Here is a 23,643-nt window from a genome sequence, read left to right on the forward strand (position 1 = left end):
AAGCCATTTGTTGAAGTTTTGTCCTCGGCTCTCTATTTATATGTATGTTTAGGGGGTAAGAGTTGGGAGTTGGATAATAGTTAGGCTTAAGCCCCATCTGGAGCCTCTGTGAGCCTTTACACACAAGCAAGCCTTTCTGCTGATTGTTGTGCAAAGGGGAACAAATGGGAGAGATCATTGAGTCTTTGTTTATTTCAGGAAGGAGACCTTTGGGAGAAAAACTCATCCTAACAAATTAATGTTCTTTTTAAAAACATCTTGTGATCATTGGAAAGGAGGAATAGTTCTCAGTGATGCAAACTCTTTGGCTCATATCCCACATATGAAAGGAAGAAGAATGGGGTGAAGAGTAATAACTGAAAACGCTGCTTCACTAAAATATTTTCTATGATTGCCTTGTTGCCCATACTAAAGAAACATAGAATTAAAAGAAGCAGGCATCAGAATGGTAACTAGAGAGGCATACAAGAGCAGGGCTTCTGGGTATTGGTTGCATTCATGCGTTCAGGTTGTGAAAATTCATCAGCCTATACTTAAAGATGTGTGCAATTTTCAATATGATTATTAAACTTCAATGGAAACTTAGAATGCAAAAATAAAAGACAACTTTTGAGAACTAGTAGGGATTTAAGTAATATAGTGTATGCATTTATCAACCCATTGAGTGGTATATTTAAGATTTGTGCGTTTTATTGGACATAAATTTTATCAAAAGAGAGAAAGAAAGGGGGGTTTCCCTGGTGGTTCAGTGGTTAAGACTTTGCCTTCCAATACAGGGGATGCAGGTTCAGTCCTGATTGGGGAACTAAGATCTCACATACGTTGGGCCCAAAAAACCAAAATGTAAAAAATGAAAGCAATATTAAAACAAATTCAATAAAGACTTTAAAAAGAAAGCCTTTATTTTTTTCAATTTTTTAAATAAATTTATTTATTTTAATTGGAGGTTAATTACTTTACAATATTGTATTGGTTTTGCCATACATCAACATGAAACCTTTAAAGAAAGAAGAAGCAGAAGAAGGAAGGAAAGGAAGGATGAAAACTTCAAGTGCTGAACTCTAGTTAACGACCTACATGCTAAAGTCTTTGGTATGAAGTATTCTAACATCTGAAACTTTCTTTGAAAACCATCCAAAAAATGAAATGGACTGATGGATGGAGAGAAAAATGGTAATTGTGAAATCTGAAGTGACTACTTCATTTTCACTGTATAATTCTTTCAACTTTATTTTTGAAACAATTTTATATGTAAATGTTGGGAAGGAGAATCTAAAGGAAGGGGAAAGAATTCTTTAAATTTATTTATGAATATAAATATTGGCTCCAACCTACAGAGGACCTAAGGGCATCAAAAGCAACTAGGAAGAGACAGTTATCCAGCAGAAATAGCAGGAACTCCTGGGAGAAGTGTCTCAGAAAATAGTAATGCCCAGTGGAACTGATGATACCCAGGTGAAGATGGCATGATAGGAACATGAAGAGATTCCTTCAGGAGGCTTAGGTGGCAGAGACAACAGAGAGACACCAGAACAAAAGAAGAAGAAAATGGTGGCTGCTATGAAGTAGATGTCAAAGCTCATTCATGGACTCATATGAGACATACCCTGGGGGTTTCGCCCTCATATACAACCAAGCTGTCAGTTTCACTCTGGCATTTTTGTAAATTACAAATGTTGAAATTACTCATCATTCAAATCTGAAAAGCAATCTGCTGTATTTGGCATGTTAACTAGGGCCAACTTTTTAAACAGTTTCCAGTTATATGAATCATTGTATTTGTATTCATTGAAGAAATATTAAAATATATAGGTAAATGAAAGAAATAAAAACATTCACTTAAAATTGACTCTGATGTTTGTCCTTTCAGCCACTACACCAAATAAAAACAGGGGCACTAAAATGGAAGGATGTATATTTTCTCCATCATGCCTGTAGTTTCAGAGTACCCTAAGAATTAGTCTGTATCAGGGGTTGTTTGTTTGTTGCAATTTTGGTTTTTGTTGAGATATAATTGACATGTAACCATGTGTCCAGGGTTTTTTTTTTTTTTATTGCTAAAGAAGGATCTTGGGAAAGGAACTTTCATTTCTTCCTTAGCATTCATTGTAACAGATACAATGAGTAAGAATGCATGACCTCTCACAATCACAATTCTCTCTCAATCTCTTTCTAGGGTTTTACTGATATTTTGCTAGAAAGAGTCATGCATGGGGGAGCCAACATTACAGGATTCCAGATTGTCAACAACGAAAACCCTATGGTTCAGCAGTTCATTCAGCGCTGGGTGAGGCTGGATGAAAGGGAATTTCCTGAAGCCAAGAATGCACCACTAAAGGTAATGTTCCACAGCATGTAGAAACCTTAGGCCAGCTTTCCAGAGCATCTTAGTATGGCCTTTGTATATTTATGGCTATCGGGTGATCAAGTGGTTGTCCCTCAGAAGTGTTTCAAGGATACTAAAACACAACTGCAGGTGATGCTCCTGCATTTGAAAACTAAATTCGCAAATAAAGAAGCTATTGAGAAGGAGTTCTTTTAAACCCAGTGTTTGAAAATGGTAACTTAATTTTTCAATGAATTTCATTTTTAATATGCTTATAACTTACAATTTAAAAAGAACCTAAATTGGACAAAGGGTAGGGGCAGTGGGAATAGGTAAGGAAAATTGATAGTCTGAAATGGAAAATTAGATTTTACATTATTGATGTGATTGCTTTGTGTTAATAAGTTTCATGAATCTCAGAACACCCAAGTGAATTAGGTTCTAGTACAGAGTATGTGTTGCCCATGCATATATTGAATGGAAATATTTTCCTGCCTACAAAAGTGTCTTTAAATAATTAGATTACCTAAGTTGCTCGTTTTCATGAAATCAAGATAAGAACATTAAAAGCAGAAAGTTATGCTTAAAGTGCACATTTTTCACTCGTGTTCCCCTATGGCTAGAAATCCTATTATTTTAAAATCAGGAATTAAAACAGATAAATGGGGGAAAGTTATTCATGTTACACAAAGGATGTTTCCAATGAATTTTAAGTAACCCATTCCCTTAGTGCATTGATTTAAGCATGAAACAGACTTTAAATTCTTCCTTCCTGATACAGTGAACACATGTATGTACCATGACTGTGGGATCCTTGTGATCTAGATGAGGAATCAAAGTAGAGCCAAGGTTCAAGGCCCTTCCCTAAAAAAAGAAAGGGGAGAGGACATTTCCTGTCTTATGGTTTCAAGATGCTCATCCTCACATCTTTCCTCCCTGGAAAGAATACAATAAAGAGGAACAGTGGGCACATAGACAGGAAAGAGATACATTCTGAATCACCCATGCAGGACCACCCTATGTGGGTCACATCAACATAATACAAGTGCGACCTTACCTGGTGCAATTGATATATTCTAGAAAAGTTGTAAGTTATACGTTAAACACCTTTTTTAAAAAATAATTTAAGCCATGCAGTAGTTAAGTGGTCCTCTGATTATAGTGATTACTTCGTACATGCCAGATTTTTCCAGTGGCCTCATATGTTTCAGTAAATATGGCCACAATTCCTATGATGGATCGTTTGTAGTCAAATCTCTTTTTTAAGATGATGACTTTATTTTTTTATTGAGGTACGACTGACATGTGACATTGTATTAGTTTTAAGTACACAACATAATGATTTGATATATGTATACATTGCAAAATGATCACCACAATAAGTTAACATTACCACCACAGTTACAGTTTTTTCTCATGATGAGAACTTTTAAAATCTATTCTCCTTGCAACTTTCAAAAATATTTACAAGGCAATATTCTTAACTATAGTCACCATGATATGCGTTACAGTCCCAGAACTTATCAGTCTTATAACTGGAAGTTTATACCTTTTGACCATCTTCATTCATTTTTCCCTGTTCCCCAGCCCTCACCTCTGTTCTCTGTTTCTAATGAGTTCATTTTGGGGGAGGATGCACATATAAGTGAAATCATATAGTATTTGTCTTTCTCTGACTTATTCCACTTAGCATAATGCCCTCTGCCTATCAAAAATTGTAGGATTTCTTTCTTTTGATGGATTACTGAGTAATACTCCATTGTGTTCTGTGCACGCATGTATATGTTTACTGAAACATAGTTGACGTATGAGTATATACGTGTATGGTATGTATCACTTTCTTTCCTTACCCATTCACCATTTGATGATTTGATGGACACGGGTTTGTTACGTGTGCTCACTGTTGTGAATACTGCTGCAGTGAACATGGGGGATGTGGATATTTCTTTGAGACAGTGATTTTATTTCCTTCAGATATATGCCCAAGAGTGGACTTGCTAGATCATATGGCAGCTCTATTTTGAAGTTTTTGAGGAACCTCCATATTGTTTTCCACAGTGACTAGGCCAGTTTATGTTGCTGTCAGCAGCGCATGAGGGTTCCCTTCACATCCTCACCAGTACTTACTGTTGTCTCTTTGACAACAGCCATTTTCATAGGTATGAGGTAATATCTCCCTGTGGTTTTGATTTGCATTTCTTTAATGAGTCAAATCTTTTTATGGGCTAAATCTGCCCATATATCTAGGTGAGCTTATACAAACATATTTTGATATAACTGCCAATCCACTGTTTTGCCATCCTTAGATTTAGCAGGCAATAGGTAGAAGGAAACAATTCATTTAGTCAATATTTTAGGGGTATCTACAATGTGTCAGACACTATATTAGGCACAAAAAAAATGGACAAGAGTAAAAGTCTGAAAAGGGTACTAAAGAGTCATTTATGCCTGTTTAGAAGCTGTAGAAGTTCTACAAAAGGAAAAGAAGACAATCTCAGCTCTGGATTATCCATTGGTAACTCATAATATGTATGATGCAAAATTATCAGAATTTACTAAGAGGAACTGTTCAGGCTTATAAGCAAAACCCTTCAAATAACTTAGGAAAATGGAATATTTCAACAGATGGTTACAACTTTCAGATTACTTTGACTTGCAGTACCCATTATGGAACCTTGCTCTACATCAGTCAGACAAAAAGTCTGCTTTAGAAAATGATGGACAATATATTTGATTAAGAAATAAAATTGTCTAGAAATTAAAATTCTGATGCTTAATTTAGTCTATATTTTATGAACATTTCCTTTGGGGGCTTTTTTTAGATACTCACACATTAGTAAGTAGAAGCCTAAAAAGTAGAAAACTAAATAGCTATTTTGGCATGGCTTGGAGAGGACTATAGAAAGATTGCTGACAATTTATGCAGTCAGCTGGAAAAAAAATCACTGCCATGTTGGCTGTATGTAGTGTGCAGATTGTTTTTTTCATGAAAGAACATATGTCCCTTGTTACTGTCATAATTGATATAAGAAAAGTAACATGAGAAAAGTCAGAAAAGTAAGTTGATAGCTGTAAAGATGACAATGTATTCACTCACAATTGTATAGGGACATACTATATAGAGAGACAATTCCCTCTAGGGCATTTTTAGTTTCATTTTTTAAAAAAATCAAGAGTTCTATATTCTACCAGTATTTATCACCCCTGCAAAACAGGGGCCAGCTTATTTTAATCATACTTTGTTGATTCAGTTAATGAAAAGGCATCCACCATGTCAACTGCAGATAATCAAATCCCTTGTGTTAAATGACTGGCCTCATCCTTAGTAGAGCATATCAGTACAGTTTATCCAAGGAATAGACAGTAACTGTTCTTGAAACTGTTCTTGCTTGGAAAAGGTAGCATCATGAAGCATTGCCTATGAATTGTCAACATTATCAGATTTAAAACTCAAGAACAATTGTAATTTTATACCATCGAAAACCAGCTTTAGATTTCACTACCCTCCCCCCATCCCACCGCCTCCCCCAGGAACCAAAAACTGATTTATTGCTGGCCAGAAGTCCCAGTTCACCAGAAACATGGTCCAGACAGAAATGATTAATGTTTCCCTCCAAATTAATTTCAAGCTGTCTAACTTAGCTATTTCCATTTTCCCCTAAGTAAACACCAGATCTGAATTTTCTATTAGAAACAGCAATAACCCAACCTTGCTTTAGGATATGCTATTTCCTCTCCAATCTACATATGCCATCCTTTAACTTCCCACATATTTCACTCTCTATAAAGGACCTGGCCTTTTTAGTAGTCACTCACTCAATACAAAACACAGCATTGAGAACAAGAGAGCGATTCCCTTGATCCATTTGATCTCAATAATCCTAACCTGTGTGCACATGAGGTAAGCTGCATCATTCTAGAATGGATCAAAGTCAGGCTTTCCCAGAGAGATCCATTGATTCAAATAATTAAGAGGGTGAATTCATAGAACAAGAGTTGGAAATGAATGAAAATAAGGAACGAGGCAAATTTGGAGAGCCTCGTTTGTCATGATATCTTGTTTTCCGTACGTCTATTTCAGTACACATCTGCGCTGACGCACGATGCAATACTAGTCATAGCAGAAGCTTTCCGCTACTTGAGGAGGCAGCGAGTGGACGTGTCCCGGAGAGGCAGTGCTGGAGACTGCTTAGCAAACCCTGCTGTGCCCTGGAGTCAAGGAATTGATATTGAGCGAGCTCTGAAAATGGTAATGCCCACAATGGGTAATTGGGGTGAGAATACCTTAAGTGAAAGTGAAAGTCATTGAGTTGTGTCCAACTCTTTGCAACCCTATGGACTATAGCCCACCAGGCTCCTCTTCCTTGGAATTCTCCAGGCCACGAAGTGGGTTACCAGTCCCTTCTCCAGGGGATCTTCCCAACCCAGGGATCAAACCCAGGTCTCCTGCGTTGCACGTGGATTCTTTACCATCTGGGCCACCAGGGAAGCTGGGGGTACCTTGTAAAGACCCAAAAGGCCCTCAATCCTGAGAAAAGACACCCTAAAAGGAAGAGGATCAGAGTCTATAGACTGTTCAAAGTATACATAAAGATAAGCATCTATATTTATTCATCAAAATCTAGGCCTCTAAAACTAGAAGGTTCTTCCTTGAAGCTTAAAAAATGGTATCAGTAAATTTAGGGCAAATGAATATTTCATTCTGTACTCTGGTGTGGAGAGTAAATCAAGCTCAATATCCTTGAAAGTTGCAGATTGAATATGAAAATGGCTTTCCAAAAACTCAGACTTTCCAGAAAATGACATTACTTAGTGGGACTGGGGTATTCTCTAGGAACCTCCTAACTTCAAGGTAGACATTACTGGCATCCTGACTTATCAGCCAATTATTATCCTGGATGGACTGTGGAATAGAGCCAGTGTGATAGTGTTTCTATTGTCAAAAAGAACCTGTAATACTATATTCTACAAGGTGAGAGGCAGGAATACGATCCCTTTTTACGCCTACTTAAGAGACTTTTCCCCAATGCCTTAGAGAAAAATCCTAAAGAAAAGTACAAGGAATCAATGGCTAGACAGTCAAATAGGTCATTTGTTTTTAGTAGTTACTGGGTGGGAGAGCATTTCAGGCTTTGAGCAGTATCCTTTGAACAGATTCCATTATTCACACTAGGAGGAGCATCACCCATTCAGTGCAGCTTTCCAAGCAAAAGATCTTTCCTGAATATTTTGCGTTATGCTACATATGCCTGCTTGCATTAAAATGAGCCTTCAGCCGTACAAGACTCTCTTATTTCTCCATCTTTAATTATCCTGATGTTTGGAATATCCAAATCAACAAAGAGATCAACAATGATAAGAGGATTCTGTGCACAACCCAGCAACGAAGAGCCTGTAATGGCCTCATAACATATATCATTTTGTGTAGTTGGCTCTCTTACTGCTGCCTTCAATTTGCCAAGTTGGAAGCATTCAATCAAAAAGGGTTAGTAGCCCCTGTGTGTCTCTCCAAGAAAGAGATATGACTCATTCTCCCATCATGCAGATTTTTATGTCATTATGTCAGTTCCCTAACAAATGCCCTGAGTGTAGTTTTATGGAGGTAGCACTGCACAGTTTTTGAAGAGCAGTTAATTAAATTCAACCTTCATAGCTGTTACAAGATTTGTATTGTCAGGTGAAACATAATGATGAGTGAAATATAAAACTCCCTTGGAGTGAATCAAAAGGAGTTTTCATCAACAAAAACCTCAAGGGGCAAGTGCCAGCATCTCCAATTGACTCCCCATTCATGACACAAATGACTCTCTTCCCCCAATACAAAACTAGCTACCAGAATGAAGGATGAAAAATGAATTTGGCAAGACAAAAATTAGATTGATCATATTATGGCACAAATTGTTTCTGGATGTCTGACTCACTGATAAAGCTCAAGCTGTAAGCCAGGTAAGTAACCTTCCTCCCCAAGCCCTCATGATCAGACACTCAACAGGAAAGATGTTTTTCCTCTTTCTATAGGCCAGCCTATGGCTTCAGAGGGGCTTGAGAGTATCAGCTTCTTCCCAAAGTACCTGTTACCTTGTGACAAATGATTGGTTTTCAGAGGAATACTAGAGAGGATGGCCTAAAGCACTAAAGACTTGACCGTACTAAAAGAAATTCCATTTTATTTAAGTTAATTAAAAGTGAGAATGCATGATGAAAAAGCATCCCTCATTGTGACTAGCACATAGTTGTTACTCAATCAATCATTCTCTTCCTTCAAAGAAATCTGGCAAACAAAATCATTGCCTGATAGAGGCTCCGAAGGGGCCTGTTTTAATGAATAAATAATCACACCATTCATTTAACAAATATTTACTGAGTACCAACAACTATGTATCAGGCTCCAAGTTAATATGCAAACATGAAATAATATGAGGGAACTCATATTTAAATTGCTAATATGTAAAGAAGTGCTTTTGAAAACCTTACAGCCACTTGCAGATCGGGTAATGATTATCCCTACAGTCTACCAACAGTGCAAAGATTAGCCTCAGCGTGATCTACTGAAATATGTCACAATTCTAAGTCATTGAAAATTGTCCACTGGTTCAGTAAGCATTTATTGAACCTCTGCTTTATCCCAGGCTCTGGATTCGTTGCCAAGAACACAGAAAAAGAATCCCTTTCCATCTTTAGATGCTCCCAGTCTAGCAGGGGAGGCGGAAATACATAGATGATTTAAATGTTATGGTGAAGTTCCACATGGAGTGCTAAGGGAACCCAGAGGAGAAGTACCTAATATAGCCTGAGGTGCAGGGTGGAGAGGATTGGGAAACTGTCACTGACATTCATAGCCTTAAAAATAGACTTCTCTCAGAGTGGTAGTCCAATTCAACTTGTGCTCACCAAAAGTTCTAATCAGTCTAGGCTGTTGTCCAGTTTGCAGATCATGCTCAGATAGGCTGAATCTTTAGAAATACACAATTCTTAATGAGACTGGAAGCCTTTGCTATTTTCAGCAATGAAGGATTTCCTTAATACATTCCTCTGCCAGTGTCTCTACCCTACCTATCTCCTCTCCCAGAGTTCAATGCTCAAAATAGAGTGTAAAGAACCCTTCATGCATCACAGACCCATCCCTCGTGCATACATCAGACCCATCCCTCAACAAAGAATCTTTTCTTTAACCAGAAGCATGATGCCACCTTCTCTGCAAGCCTAAGCTGACAGTAGTGCTTAGGTTTGTTGGGTCAGTAGGACAATTGTCTTATCTTCAGGAAGTCACATGGGGGCATTTCTCCTTCAGCAGATATTCCAAGGTCTCCTATAGGTGGTGAACAAGGCCCCTCTCTTTAAAAGGATGTTCACTACTATTTGCCGTCAATTTTCTCTTCTGCCGCACAAGCCTATTACCACTTCCAACCTGCTTAACAAACAGCTTGTCATTTTGCTACAAGTGATGAAAAGTATTCCATCCTTTCATCGTGGGAGAATAAGACAGATTCTTTTTCTCTGAAGCAAATTCCTTGACCCATACTCACCAGATGAGTAATTCAAGTGGGTAACAATAATGCCATATTTAGAGGTCTTTCATCCAGTGTCCTTGAACTGTAAAAAATAGGTAAGGAAATATCTCCACCCATTAGAGGTAGCCTCTTATTAGTTCATAATATGGGACCTGGACCAAGGAAAAATCATGCTATCCACGCCTCTGTATTTGGCATCCCAACCAGATGTTCAGGCTATTCCAGCACCTCTGTTTTCTGTAGCATTCAATACTCCTGATTCCCTTAACTTAACAAATTTTATCAGTCTACAGATTATCCCTCCATGACCTAGCTCTCCATACCTGTCTGTAGCTAGGAATAGGTTAAATAAGAGGAAAAACTCAGTCCTGTTACAATGGTAGCTGGTAAATGTGCAAACCCCTCAAGAATTAGAAACAAAACTCATTTTGATTAATAATAATAGTTATTATCAATAGAGCTAACATGTATTGCAATGCTCAGCACATGCCAGACACTGATCTAAACATGACATATGGATAGCTCATTTAACCTCCCAACAACTCAGTGGGATAGGTACCATGAGGCTTTCCCATTTTACAGATTAGTACACTGAAGTTCAAAAGCATTCAGGAACATCCCCAAGGTCATACAGTTAGTAAGTGATGAAGTTATGGTATGAATCCAGGAAATTCAGAGCCCATGTGACTGAAATCAGTTTATGTTCAGACACTGAGAATACTAAGATAAGACAGTCACAGTCCCCAAGGAACTCACAGTCCAGAGGGACACATTATCCTAGTTAAGAATACTCTTTGGGATACTCTTTTCAGAAAAGACTGATGGTAGAAATTTCAAGTCCTTGAAAAAGTAGTAGCAGGGCCCTTACTGTATCATATAAGAAACTGCTTGTCAAAAGAAAAAAATCAGTATCATATATTAACATATATATGTGGAATCAAGAAAAATGATTTGGATATCTTATTTGTGAAGCAGAAATAAAGACACAGATGTAGAGAACAAATATATGGAGACCAAGGGGGAAAGGGTGACGGTGGGGTGAATTAGGAGATTGGGATTGACATATATATACTATTGATACTATGTATAAAATAGATACCAAATGAGAACCTACTGTATGGCACAGGGACCTCTACTCAACGATCTGTGGTCAGCTATATGGGAAGGAAATGGAGAAAGAGGGGATATATGTGGATAACTGACTCACTTCGCTGTACAGCAGAAACTTACACAACATTGTAAGGCAACTATACTCTAATAAAAAAGAAACTGCCTGTTACACCACTAAGAGTTTCATTAAAAGCCATACTTACAAAATACTGGGGAGAAAATGAAGATCTGTGCAGACTTGATCTGGTGGATATAGCTCATTGGCTCAAGATAAATGTTCTCTAATATTCCAAGATCTGTCCATAGACCTCATTGCAAAGAACTTAGAAGGCAATATTGTGGTGCTATTTAAAATTTTTGCATTTTCCCCTTTCTACCAGGTGCAAGTACAAGGAATGACTGGAAACATACAATTTGACACTTATGGACGGAGGACAAATTATACCATCGATGTGTATGAAATGAAAGTCACTGGCTCTCGGAAGGTAAGTAACCCAAACAGATATCCCAGTGAAAAATCTCTCAGAAAGTGATAGCCCTCAGATGCAGGAAAATACGTGTTAGGAAACACACCCAGAGCAAATTCCCACACATCCTGTTTGCCTTTCCATTCAGTGAATAGTGTCGCTACAATGCAGAGCTGTCTTCTAATCAAAGTGTTCCATCTACACATTATAAAAGGACTATTTCCCTCTGAGGCTGGTTCTTTAAAAGCGGTAGACTCAAGAGTTATTCACAGCTTCCTACAATACAGGAAGGAATTACAAATTTTTTAGCATGTTATTTAAACCAGGGGTCCCCAACCTCCAGGATCTCATATCTGATGATCGGAGGGGGAGCTGATGTAATAATAATAGAAATAAAGTGCAGAATAAATGCAATGCACTCGAATCATCCCTAAACCATCCCCCCTCCCCCTGCTTCATGGAAAAATTATCTTTCATGAAACCAGTCTCTGGTACCAAAAAGGTTGGGGACCGCTACTTTAAACAGAAGCTGCCAAGATACACATGATTGTAGCAAAAGAATTAGAAAGTAGGTAATCTCTCCATTTTGCCAACTCACCTACCAAAAGGACTCTGGACAAAGTACCTTTCTCTACGTCAAAATTTCATAACCACTTTGCTTCTGTCATACTAATAGTCCCAAGGTGGGAATTTAGTAGTCACTTGATAAAACCTTAGAATATAAAATATCTTGTACCACTTCTACAGGATACTCCACTGGTGGTTTCTCACCCCACCCCATCCCCCACACTCCAGATTTCCTTCAGTCCTAAGGAAAGGATTCTTCTGCTATCTGAGTTTAAAGAATCAAAAAGCCTGATCATTCTACAGTAGGCTAACTTACTTTACCAAATATCAGTAAAAGCAAAGCAGGGATGGGAAGTCCCAGGCTGAAGGAACTAGCACACTTGTGTGCGTGTCAGTGTTGTGGTCCTGGTAGGGGTGGCAAGACAAAGGGAGAGAGGACCTCAATCCTTGGAAAGCTCGAGCCACTAAAAAAAACTTTCATTCCACAAGAGCACTTGAATTTCAGGCAGCACTTTCTGAGTGAAAAATAGGCAACCAGGTCAAATGTCTGCTCTTTGCAGGCTGGCTACTGGAATGAGTACGAAAGGTTTGTGCCTTTCTCGGATCAGCAGATCAGCAATGACAGTGCATCTGCAGAGAACCGGACCATAGTCGTCACTACCATTCTGGTAAGTATAGAGAACTAGGTGGGCTTTCTGTACAGCAAGACTTCTGTTTTCTGAAAAGCAGTATTCAGCGAGGAGGAAAGACCTCAAGTTCAAACAGTGGAAACTTTCAACATGTCAACTTAGGAACCTTTTGAAATATCTTGCCATGATGATGAAAGAATGTCATTTTTAAAAAGACAAAGAATAGGGAATTTGCAACACGCTTAGATGTCATTATCCTCTTAAACAAGGGCTTCCTAGGTGGCTCAGTGGTAAAGAATCTGCCTGCCAATGCAGGGCACTCGAGTTTGATTCCTGAGTTGGGAAGATCCCCTGGAGAAGGAAATGGCAACCCACTCCAGTATTCTTTCCTGAGAAATCCGATGGACAGAGGAACCTGGTGGGCTACAGTCCATAGAGTCGCAAAGAGTCAGATATAACTTAGCAACTAAACAATAATAATCCTCTCAAACACCCTATACCATGGGCTGATGCTTCATCTAGGCCTGAAATGGAATACTTCATTGTAGGGGAGACAAAAGGAAAGAGTAGATCAGAGCTCTAGTATTAGGCTTGTCACTAACCTGAGTTTAACGGTACCAATCGCAACTTCTCTGAGCCTCAAGTTGTATTATTTTTTAACTTGTGGAATAGGCATAATAATAGCCTCCTATTCATGTCATAAGATGTTTCAAGGCAATATTCACCGTGTAAAGCTTTTCTGAAAAACTTAAAGCACTACTGAGATATGAAATAATATTTTCACTTATTTTGAAATGTTTTTCTAAAAATGTTTCATTTCTGAATGAAGTCCAAACCCAGATTAAAAATGACTATTCCACTAGGTCTGAAATTGTGATTAACTGAATGGAGATTCAGCTAAAGTTTACCTTTCATTTAAACATACAAATCTAATACTCACTTTGGGCTAGGTACTGCACTAGGCCCTGAGGATATAAAAATGAATAAGCTACAGACCCTGACCTCACAAAGATCACAGTGCTTCCCTAGGGCTTACCAGAGCTGGCTGCAGTTCTGACATGGTAAATCCCAAGAAATCAAAGACAGTTCACCTTCATGTAACTGTGGGAAATACCTCTGTCCAATTTGACCAAATCAAAGACTCTCTAGGTGGAGACTGATTCTTCTCTCAAACCCTCAAAAAGGACTTAAATCCTTCTCTACTTCTTTAAATCATTGCTTAAGGACTCCAAGGAATATGTGCCCCCATGAACAGTCGATCGAGGCTCTTCTGCTTATTAAGCAAACATTTTTAAAAGCTCTCTTAACACACCAACCTCAATAGCCACAGGGAAATAAAACTTCATTATTATATTTATTATCTCTTAGAAAAATGTATAGGAGTAACCTATTGATCTTTCTTCTGGTCCCAAAGGAATCACCGTATGTAATGTATAAGAAGAACCATGAGCAACTGGAAGGAAATGAGCGATATGAAGGCTATTGTGTAGATTTAGCCTATGAAATAGCCAAACATGTAAGGATCAAATACAAATTGTCCATTGTTGGTGACGGGAAATACGGTGCAAGGGATCCAGAGACTAAGATATGGAATGGCATGGTTGGGGAACTTGTCTATGGGGTAAGTTTTTTCCACTTTGGTTTCATTTACTTCTATGCCTTCCCACTAACCAAGATAGATGAAACTTAATTTTTAAGTACAATGCTTATCCAATTGTATCATCTTCATATGGCCTGTACACAAAACATTTCATTCTACAGTTGAATTCTGTAAAGGTAGCTTGTCAATAGCATCCTTTGGGCGACAGGTTTATTTTACTAAAAGGGAAGAGGAATTGGGGAACTTTATCTGGCAATATTAAGTACTGCCTTCCCTCTACTGAAAATCTGTTCCTTGTGTGTTTCCTGTATCCGGCAGCAGACTCACCACCCACTTAGTTGCCTAAACAAGCAGATCATCTTTCCTCATTACTCCCCTCATATCCAGCCAGTCACCATGTCCTTTCTTTTCTACTCTTCTGGCTCTCAAATCCAGATACACTTCCCAGTCCCATCATCATCATCTTAGTTATGGTTCTTACAATTTGACAGTCTTTACTTGGCTTGCCTGTCTCTGCTCTTACCCTAGCCAATCAAATCTGCATTATTATGACTTCTCACTTTAGAAATCAGGAGAAAATTGAAATTCCTTAGCATGGCAAAGAAGACACTTTGTCTTCTGGCCCCCACCTACCTCTCTGGCTTCATCTGGTCCTCTTCCTCCTTCACACTCAATCTTCCAGCTATAGCAAACTATGCATTGTTCCCTGAAGGCAGGCCTGGGAGTACCTTCACCTCTCTTCAGCTGGCTACTGCCACCTCCAGTTCTTCCGAATTCAGAGATGTCAACTCTTTCAGGAAGCCTTCCCTAATCCCACTTACCCATCTGCAGTATTGTTAGCTGCCCCTGCTTTTTGCTTCTTTATAGTACTGGGCTTCCCAGGTGACGCTAGTGGTAAAGAACCAGCCTGCTAATGCAGGAGACAGTAGAGATGGGAGTTTGATTCCTGGGTTGGGAAGATCCCCTGGAGGAGGGCATGGCAACCCACTCCAGTATTCTTGCCTGGAGAATCCCATAGATGGAGGAACCTGGCAGGCTATACAGTTCATAGGGTCACAAAGAGTCAGACATGACCGAAGTGATTTAGAACACGTAGAACATTTGAATCTGTATTATGAGTTCAGCTGTCCCAACTAGACTATGAACTCCTTGAAGACAGAAGCTATATCTGGTTCATTTCAATATCCCATGGCCTGACACATAATGGAAGTCCAATGAATATGTTATGAATGAATTCATGAATGAACAAAATGGCTCTGGCAAGGGCCTGCCCATGGGTGAAGTACAGAAGAATTATACTGTTAGGGCTTTTTAAAGGAGGTGCAGTAGTATTTTCAGAGTTTCTCAGGGGCTTAACTTGAAAAGGTCTCTGATTGGGAATGACAGATCTTGGGCCACGCATTGAGGCACATGGAAGCAAGTGAAACTGGGCATAAGAACCACCCACTACTAAGCCACGTGCTGCCAGAGGTTTAGTTCTAATAGACAGTTATTACTTGCAATGACCAGTCCCTGTCTAGACAACAGGTTAGGGCAAGCAGAGGAATTTAGGGGTAGACATTTGAGAAGAATCTGGCAAGGAGCAAATGTCCAAGTGAGCTATTGAACTGAGGTTTAGGATAAGGACTCCAGCACTAGAGACAGAAATCAGCAACAATAATAAGGTGTAGCTCTCCAATTGGAAGATAGTACTGGGGTCACTAAATAAGTTTTTGGAACCGGTCCTCAGGAACAAGCACAAAGGCGGAAGCTCATTTCTAAAAATAAGGGCCCGAAAAGGGAATTAAGGCTTAAAATGAGATTGGACCTCAAGCAACAAAACTAGGGCACCATCCTCCAGTCAGACTAGCTGCAAGGCAGTTTGAACCTTAGCCCCCCGCCCCCCAAGCTGGGAGGACTGGAGCCAATTGTCTCTGGTCTTGGATCCAGGCTGGTCCTGGAAACTGGGGCAGGGCTGAACTGCAGATAAGAAGCAAGTGAATCCAGTTATGAGAAGGAAGAACTTCTAAGGCCTACGAGGAAGCTCAGAGCACTCACTAGGCTTCCTGAAGACCCTGAGAAGGAAGCCCTGAACCATCTCTTCTTACTTTACAAGTTGTTGATCATGTCTTCTGTTTCTCATCTGCCCTCATCTGCCCAACACTCAGGCTTCAAGAGGACCCGTCTTGCTCACACCTCTCCCCTGCTCCTTAGCACATTACCTGGTACATAAGAGATGCTCAGTTTTTGCTTTAATGAATCACTGCCTGGCATGTAATAATACCCAGTCAATATTCACTAAATGGAGTTCATGGTGAGAGGTAAACCTATAACAGTTTTATTATTATTATCAGCTACCATTTGTTGCATATTTACTGACCGCCAAACATTGTGCCAAATGCTTTACAAGCATTATGTAACTTAACCCTCAAAATATTATTGACATCATTCTACAGATGAAACAAATTGAAGCCAAGACCAAACAGCTTGTACTCACACAGTGATTTGAACCAGGGTCTCTGACTATGAAGTTTGTGTTAAGCATCACCCTCTACTGCCTAACAGTCAACATACTGCAGACTCATCCCATCCTAAAACATAGTTGAAAGGTATTGCAAAGGCCCTTGGTTCCTTAGCCATTCTCAGGGGGGAGAGTGTTTGGCCACAGAAGCCTGGCAAGGAATTTAGAGTTTGTTTCTACTAGGCATTGTACAGGACGTTTAACACAGCGATGTGGAGCAAGGCTGATTTCCTGACATTGTTCAAAGACCAGTTTTTTCCGTGCATTTTGGTTTCTCCTCAGACACGTACTCTCTACTGCACTCATTTAATCTCCACATTCTCTTCCTCTTCCCAATTTATGTAGGTGTGAGTGAGGAAGCTTGAGAATTAGTGAGTCCCTGATTGGTTTAGTAATTCAGGAACCAGCTCTTGACTGCTGAGTAGGTAAAAATTCTCCTGGAGGAGCCTACCCTTTTTTTTTTTTTTTTCATCTAGTGCTCTCTACTCAAGATAAAAGCAAGAGCCAGGGAAGGCTCTTAAGAAATGTCTTCCTCCATCCCCTAACCTAGAACAAGTGTCTGGTGCTTCCTGGGATTATAACACAAGGTGATTCCCAGGAACTGACTGCACACCAACCTGTATGAGTGGACTGCCAAGTTCCACTTTCCTCTAAGGTGTGTGGCTGTGAAAAATGGATGTTCTTCTCGTGCTTAGAGTGAGAACTGTCAGTGAGAGAGGGTGACCTAAGCTGAGTATGTCTTCCCCTTCATTTAGAAGTTTTCATCTTTCAGCCTTGAGAAGTTTGCAACTTCTTGATCAATGATAGAAATGGAGAAAGGTGAAAACACGCACTCATTTCTGGCAGACCTTGTCTCTTACAGTTTGTAAGTTGCTTAAGAAAAAGAATGACAGAAACATACACACCCCTCCTCGGTGACTTCCCTAAGTGCTTAATAAGCAAAAGGATGGAAGACGTGGAAGTATTCCTTGAAATAACACAAAACTACACAGATAGACACTGCTTTATCTTTAGGGCATTTTCTCCTAGACTTTTAATATGTACAAGCAGATCAGAGTAGGAAAAAAATGAAGAAAGACAAAATGAAAAAAAGCTTTGCAGAGATTTCAGTATCTGCCACGAAGTCTCAAGAAAGAGTCAAAATGAATTAAACTTGTTAAAGAAGAAAGAGGCCAATCAGCCTCTTTTCAGATGAGTCTTAAATGGTTTTTTTTCCCACTGTAAAGAAAATCAAGTCAAGGTTGATGTTTGGGCCACCTTGTATCGCTAAGAAGGCTATTTTTGAAACAAGCGTCAGTAGGACACAATGTGCCCCATTATATAAGCTCTTCAGAACATTATGGACTTGAAACTCTCCTCCTGCTTTTAGAAGTTTTGATTTTGAGCTGGATGTCTGTAACATCGCCACATGGCAATTGTCCCCAGCTCAATTGTGGCCTATAGACCACAGGTTTGCATGGCTCCCAAATATCATGTGTTGCTAGCAGGGCTCTTAGATATCCTTTAGCCTACTTTCTCATTCATTTTACACAGAAATGTGAACACCAGCCAGGACTGAACATTACAACTGCCCATTGGATAAACCAGGAAACCAAGGCCTGATATAGGACAGGAATAGTAGGGATTGTGATAAGGTCACAAAACCACACAGCATGGCAGAGCTTAGACTATAACTCAGGTTTCATGACTCGTGGTCCAGTGCTCTGTCCACTGACTCCTATTGGCTCAGTTTACCAAGGGTGTCTGCTTACAGCAAGATAATCCCACCTGCCTTCAAGGGGCTTAGAATCTAGTTGGATTATGAGCTTTTCCATCTGAGATACTCATCCTGTTTATCTGTAGCCACCAGGATAATGATACACAGGATGAGTATCTCAGATGGAAAAGCTCATAATCCAACTAGATTGTAGGCCCCTTGAAAGCAGATGGGATTATCTTCCACTAGGATAATGCAGAGAAGGCAATGGCACCCCACTCCAGTACTCTTGCCTGGAAAATCCCATGGATGGAGGAGCCTGGAAGGCTGCAGTCCATGGGATCACTGAGGGTCGGACATGACTGAGCGACTTCACTTTCACTTTTCACTTTCATTCACTGGAGAAGGAAATGGCAACCCACTCCAGTGTTCTTTCCTGGAGAATCCCAGGGACAGGGGAGCCTGGTGGGCTGCCGTCTATGGGGTCGCACAGCATCAGACCAGGATAATGTAATACACACCTCTATTTATCTCTTGAAATATTTGAAAACCCAGGTAGGCAGCTGAGGGTTTCTGCCCTTTGAGAGGAGACATGCTCTAATACAAAAAAGAGAGTCAGAACAAGAGCTGGAAGGAAATTGAGGTCCTAACTGACAAAATGATACATCCCAATGGGCAGTTGCCATATTCCTTATGTTCCCAGCACTTAAAAACTAAGGAAAGGAAAAGCCAGACAAAATATTGCTCATATTGGCACCTCTGGTTTACAAGAGAGCAGAAAGAGCTTGGGGATGGAGATGGAATGGAGGACAGGTGATTCCAGGTCACTTCCCCTGAATATCATCAGACTCCTTCACCCTCCCAGAACGAATGGCAATTTTATAGATGCTGTTCACACTGACATTTCTCTCCCTAGGAGAAATTATCTCTGAGGTTGTCACTATTCTAAGATAGATTCATTTTCCATTAAGAAAGACAGAAAGTCGATCTGTCCTTCCAGCTAAAAGGCAGAAAAGCAAGGATGAAGTAACAGATACCAAATATTCTCTTCTGTTCTTCAGGTGATTACACCAGGCTTTGGCAGGAGGGCTGATGGTTTGATCAAAGCACCCCTCTCCCTCAAATGAGGCCTGTGAACTCGAGGAAGGAGCACTAATGATGCATGGAAGTCTGCCACTCTGCGCAGGCGGGGTGGGGAACTATTTCCAACCAAATTTAGTCTCACGTGGCCTTTACCCAGCTCCAGGGGCACTCCTTTATCTTCACTTTGTTTTTAACCCTCTGAGCTCCCCAAGGACAAGGAGCCCTAACCAAGAGATCCAGACTGGGACATCTGTTCTGGATAAAGAAACGAGGAGATCCTGTTGTGACCCTGCTTGTTTTTGCAGAGATTTAAATAGACCTCATCCTTTTCTCCAGATCCCAACAACTGCAGACAGTAAATATCCCATAGAGTACAGTCAATAAAGCTGTTTCAGTCCTGGTCCCCAACAGGCAGCAATTATATTCCTATTTTCTAGCTTGATTCTGTCCCCCTCCTTTCTCTGACACATTTAAGCTTTCCAAACAACCTGTCTTCCAAAGGCTACTAGAACCTTATGGCTGATACAGGGATGAGGGGCCAGGTCACGTCTGCCTCTTCTCTCAGTGATGTATAATGTCTCATACACTACACGCCAATGCATTGCCTACCCTCCACCTCTCATCTCACTCCCCTCCTTGCTTTCAGCAAATGCTTTAAAAGCTGACAAGCTCCTGCTTATGCGTAGTCTCCAGGTGTGTCACAAGTTTGTATCAGATCTTTGGATGATTAAGCTATAACATAAGCCTTTCAGCTCAAAAAAAAAATGTTTTAAATAACATTTAAACCAAGTGTCATTTCTGTCTTCAACCTGTTAGACTCTTAAATGCATCACCTGCCATATGCATATGAGTTTGTTGGGTTTTAAGTTTTATGAAATTTATGACTTTGGCAACCCACCTATGAAAAGGATTATAAATCCCCTCAAGCTAAATCCCCTCCAATAACGCAGTTGCTCTGGGTTTGCCACTGGTGAGTAAAAAAAAAAAATCAAACCTAATTTGGTATGTTTACTGAGCCCACACAGCTACTCTTAAGCCGTTTGATTAAAATCCTTTAAGTAGCCAAGATGCAAGCAAACTCTCACTCTGAGCCCTTTGCATTGGCTGGTTTTTGTCCATCAGCTGGAGCTCTCTCACACCACCTACTTACCCACCTGCTGCTGCTGCTGCTAAGTCGCTTCAGTTATGTCCGACTCTGTGCGACCCCAGAGATGGCAGCCCACCAGGCTCCCCCGTCCCTGAGATTCTCCAGGCAAGAACACTGGAGTGGGTTGCCATTTCCTTCTCCAACTTACCCACCTAGGTTTCTGAAAATGGCCTGCTGACTGCCGTTACTAGCACAGGCAGAGGCTTGAGGACAAAAGGATCCTGACTAATTCAGGACACCCCAAGTGAGGTATTGGAGTGGCCAAAAAGTCTATACTTCTTAAGTTCTTACGGAAAACCTGAACTTTTTTGGCCAACTCAATGCTTCTCTACTGCGTCCAAATTTCAAGGGCTCCCTAGCCCCATGGAGAATTCTTAACACTCTCCCAGTCACAGCTGGCTTTCCTAAGGAACAGAGATCAGGAAAAGAATGCTATTTGGAGAGTTGCCTTTTTCACTTTATCATTCATGATAGCCTCCTAAATCTTTAAGTTGCCTTGAAAATGGCCTTGCCACTCATGTGCATGTCCCAGGAGAGCTGAATGGGTCTTTTCTGACACTAGTTGGTTACCTGCTTCTCCCCATTTCCTGTAATCAGCATGTTGATTGTTCCACAGTCATGCCAAGCAGGCCTGGAGCTCTGAAACAAGCAGCCATCACAAGAGTCTTTTCATATGGACTAAGGGAGACAGGGGTCAAGGGCTTCTCTGGGGCTGGCCATGAGCTGATATGATGGTCCTGCTGCTAAGTTGTTCTCACCAAGCATACAAGACATGGGAGGGTTTGCTGGGTCTCCCCCCAAGTAGGTTGTCCTGAGGCTTGATCAGCAGCTCCCTTCTCCTCTACTGGTTAAGCTTTCTTCCGCATACTTTGCTTGCCCTTTGTCTATTACTATTTCTGCCTGTAAGGTCTTTTCCTTTAATATTTATTTATTTACTTTTTGGCTGTGTTGGGTCTTAGTTGTGGCATGCAGGATCTTCACTGTGGTGCATGGGCTTCTCTCCAGAGCAGGTGGCCTCAGTAGTCACATCACATGGGCTTAGCTGCCCCTTCCCATTTGAGATCTTACTTCCCTGACCAGAAATCGAACCCATGTCCCCTGCATTAGAAGGCCGATTCTTAACCACTGGACCACTAGGGAAGTCCCTGTATAGGTCTTTTTAAGGTTCAGCATGGTTAATCCTCATTTTGAAGCCACATCGTCCACATCAGTGAGACTTAACTGAGCACATATTTAATACTGTTCTTTGTTGAAGAAGCATCCTCAAAAAACAAATTCTGCTACCTCTGAAAAGGCTCCTTGCTGCTGCTGCTGCTGCTAAGTCGCTTCAGTCGTGTCCGACCCTGTGCGACCCCACAGACGGCAGCCCACCAGGCTCCCCACCAGGCTCCCCAGTCCCTGGGATTCTCCAGGCAAGAACACTGCAGTGGGTTGCCACTTCCCTCTCCAATGCATGAAAGTGAAAAGTGAAAGTGAAGTCACCGAGTCGTGTCCAACTCTCAGCGATCCCTTGGATTGCAGCCTACCAGGCTCCTCGGTCCATGGAATTTTCCAGGCAAGAGTACTGGAGTGGGGTGCCATTGCCTTCTCTGGAAAAGGCTCCTTAGAAAGAAACAATTCAGTAAAGGTAGAAAAGCCAGGCTGAAGAGAAAAGGCAAGTGCCTGAGGGATGCAGTTTCTTCCTGCGGTCACATGTGACTTCAAAAGTGTGTGTGTGTTTCCTCAGTCATGTCTGACTCTTTGAGACCACATGGACTATAGTGCGCCAGGCTCCTCTCTCTGTCCATGGGATTTCCCAGGCAAGAATACTGGAGTGGGTTGCCACATCTTTCTCCAGGGGATCTTCCCCACCAAGGGATCGAACCCATGTCAACTTCAAAAGTACTTCAAACTAAAAATGACTTTCTTTGGGAATCTGTTCTTTCTGCTGCACATTCCTAGGAGCCAGACAAGAAGCCCCACTTTATCCAACCTCATCTTGTTGGCATTTAGCTGTGCTTATCATCTAGTGGGTGTTTCAGTTACTGAGTTAGGTTTTGTTCTCTTAAAGGGTGACAAGATTCTCAAAATCCTTTCTTGACCTGCTTGAAAAACAACCCATTTCCCTAATTTCAATCCAGAGTGATTTTCTCACAAAAATGTCCCTTAGTTCTTCCTTCCAAAACAAACAAACAAACAAAGAGGCCATTTCTCTTAGAACTACTCAGGATTTTGACTTTAAAGATCAAAAACTAGTTAAATGAAGTAATTAAATCAAATAAGACCAAATAGGATATGATACTAGTGGGGCATTTGCATGTTCTTAGCAGGAGGTAAAAATACATTGGCAGGAATAGAAGGTGGTTTTAGCTGTAAATTCTCTTGGCATGAGAAAGCTCTTTTCAAGCCAAAAATTCCCACGAGCTTTCTGGCCAATACTATTCTCTTCAGTTGCTTTTGTTTCTATGACTGGTTTGGCCCCAGGCAGAAAGAGTGAAATAGATTAAAATCTGTGTTTGGCTCTCCTCCAGTTAGAAATGTGGAACTGGTGATTCAGGAGTTAGCTGCAATGAGGGACGAGTTGAAGTCATGGGCAATTATACTGAAGAACAGAACCTTAAAAGAGTCTTGCTTATTCCACAAACCTTCATTAATTATCTCCCAAACCAGGACCTATGATAGACTCTGGGGGTACAAAGGTACACCTTGACTAAGAGAGCAGAACTAGGAAGAAAAGACAGAAAATGAATTTTCAGAAAGGTAGGAGGAGAACTCATAGTCTTCAGTATAAGAGAGTCAAGAGGGTCAACAGTGCCGAAGGCCTGTGGTGTCATATGAATCGTTTGCAGAAAGGTCTTTGAGTTTGATTACCAAGTATATAGTTCAAGAAGCAATTTCACTAAATTGGAGGGCTGGGGGGCAGTAGAAGTTCAAGCACAGGTGTTTAATAAGGGAAACTGTGTTAAAATCAAGAGATAGTAAAGGCAACTTTTTCAAGAAGTTTGGTGGCAATAAGGAGTGATGTCAT

General features: G+C 40.5%; 1 protein-coding gene across 5 annotated transcripts in view; it reads left to right on the forward strand.

The window, feature by feature from the left end:
* GRIA3 (glutamate ionotropic receptor AMPA type subunit 3) overlaps positions 1-23,643 on the forward strand; it is a 311,045-nt gene that overhangs the window by 212,906 nt on the left and 74,496 nt on the right. For all 5 annotated transcript variants that reach the window (XR_009598794.1, XM_012107364.4, XM_042242468.1 and 2 more), the window contains 5 exons: positions 2,177-2,338; positions 6,408-6,575; positions 11,328-11,432; positions 12,542-12,649; positions 14,025-14,231. Coding sequence is in view for 4 of the 5 variants with exons in the window: in XM_012107364.4 (XP_011962754.1) it covers positions 2,177-2,338; positions 6,408-6,575; positions 11,328-11,432; positions 12,542-12,649; positions 14,025-14,231 (750 nt within the window). In the remaining variant the exon portion in view is untranslated. The remainder of the gene's footprint in view (positions 1-2,176; positions 2,339-6,407; positions 6,576-11,327; positions 11,433-12,541; positions 12,650-14,024; positions 14,232-23,643) is intronic.

The sequence above is a fragment of the Ovis aries genome, chromosome X (assembly GCF_016772045.2).
Source record: "Ovis aries strain OAR_USU_Benz2616 breed Rambouillet chromosome X, ARS-UI_Ramb_v3.0, whole genome shotgun sequence".
NCBI lineage: Eukaryota > Metazoa > Chordata > Mammalia > Artiodactyla > Bovidae > Ovis > Ovis aries.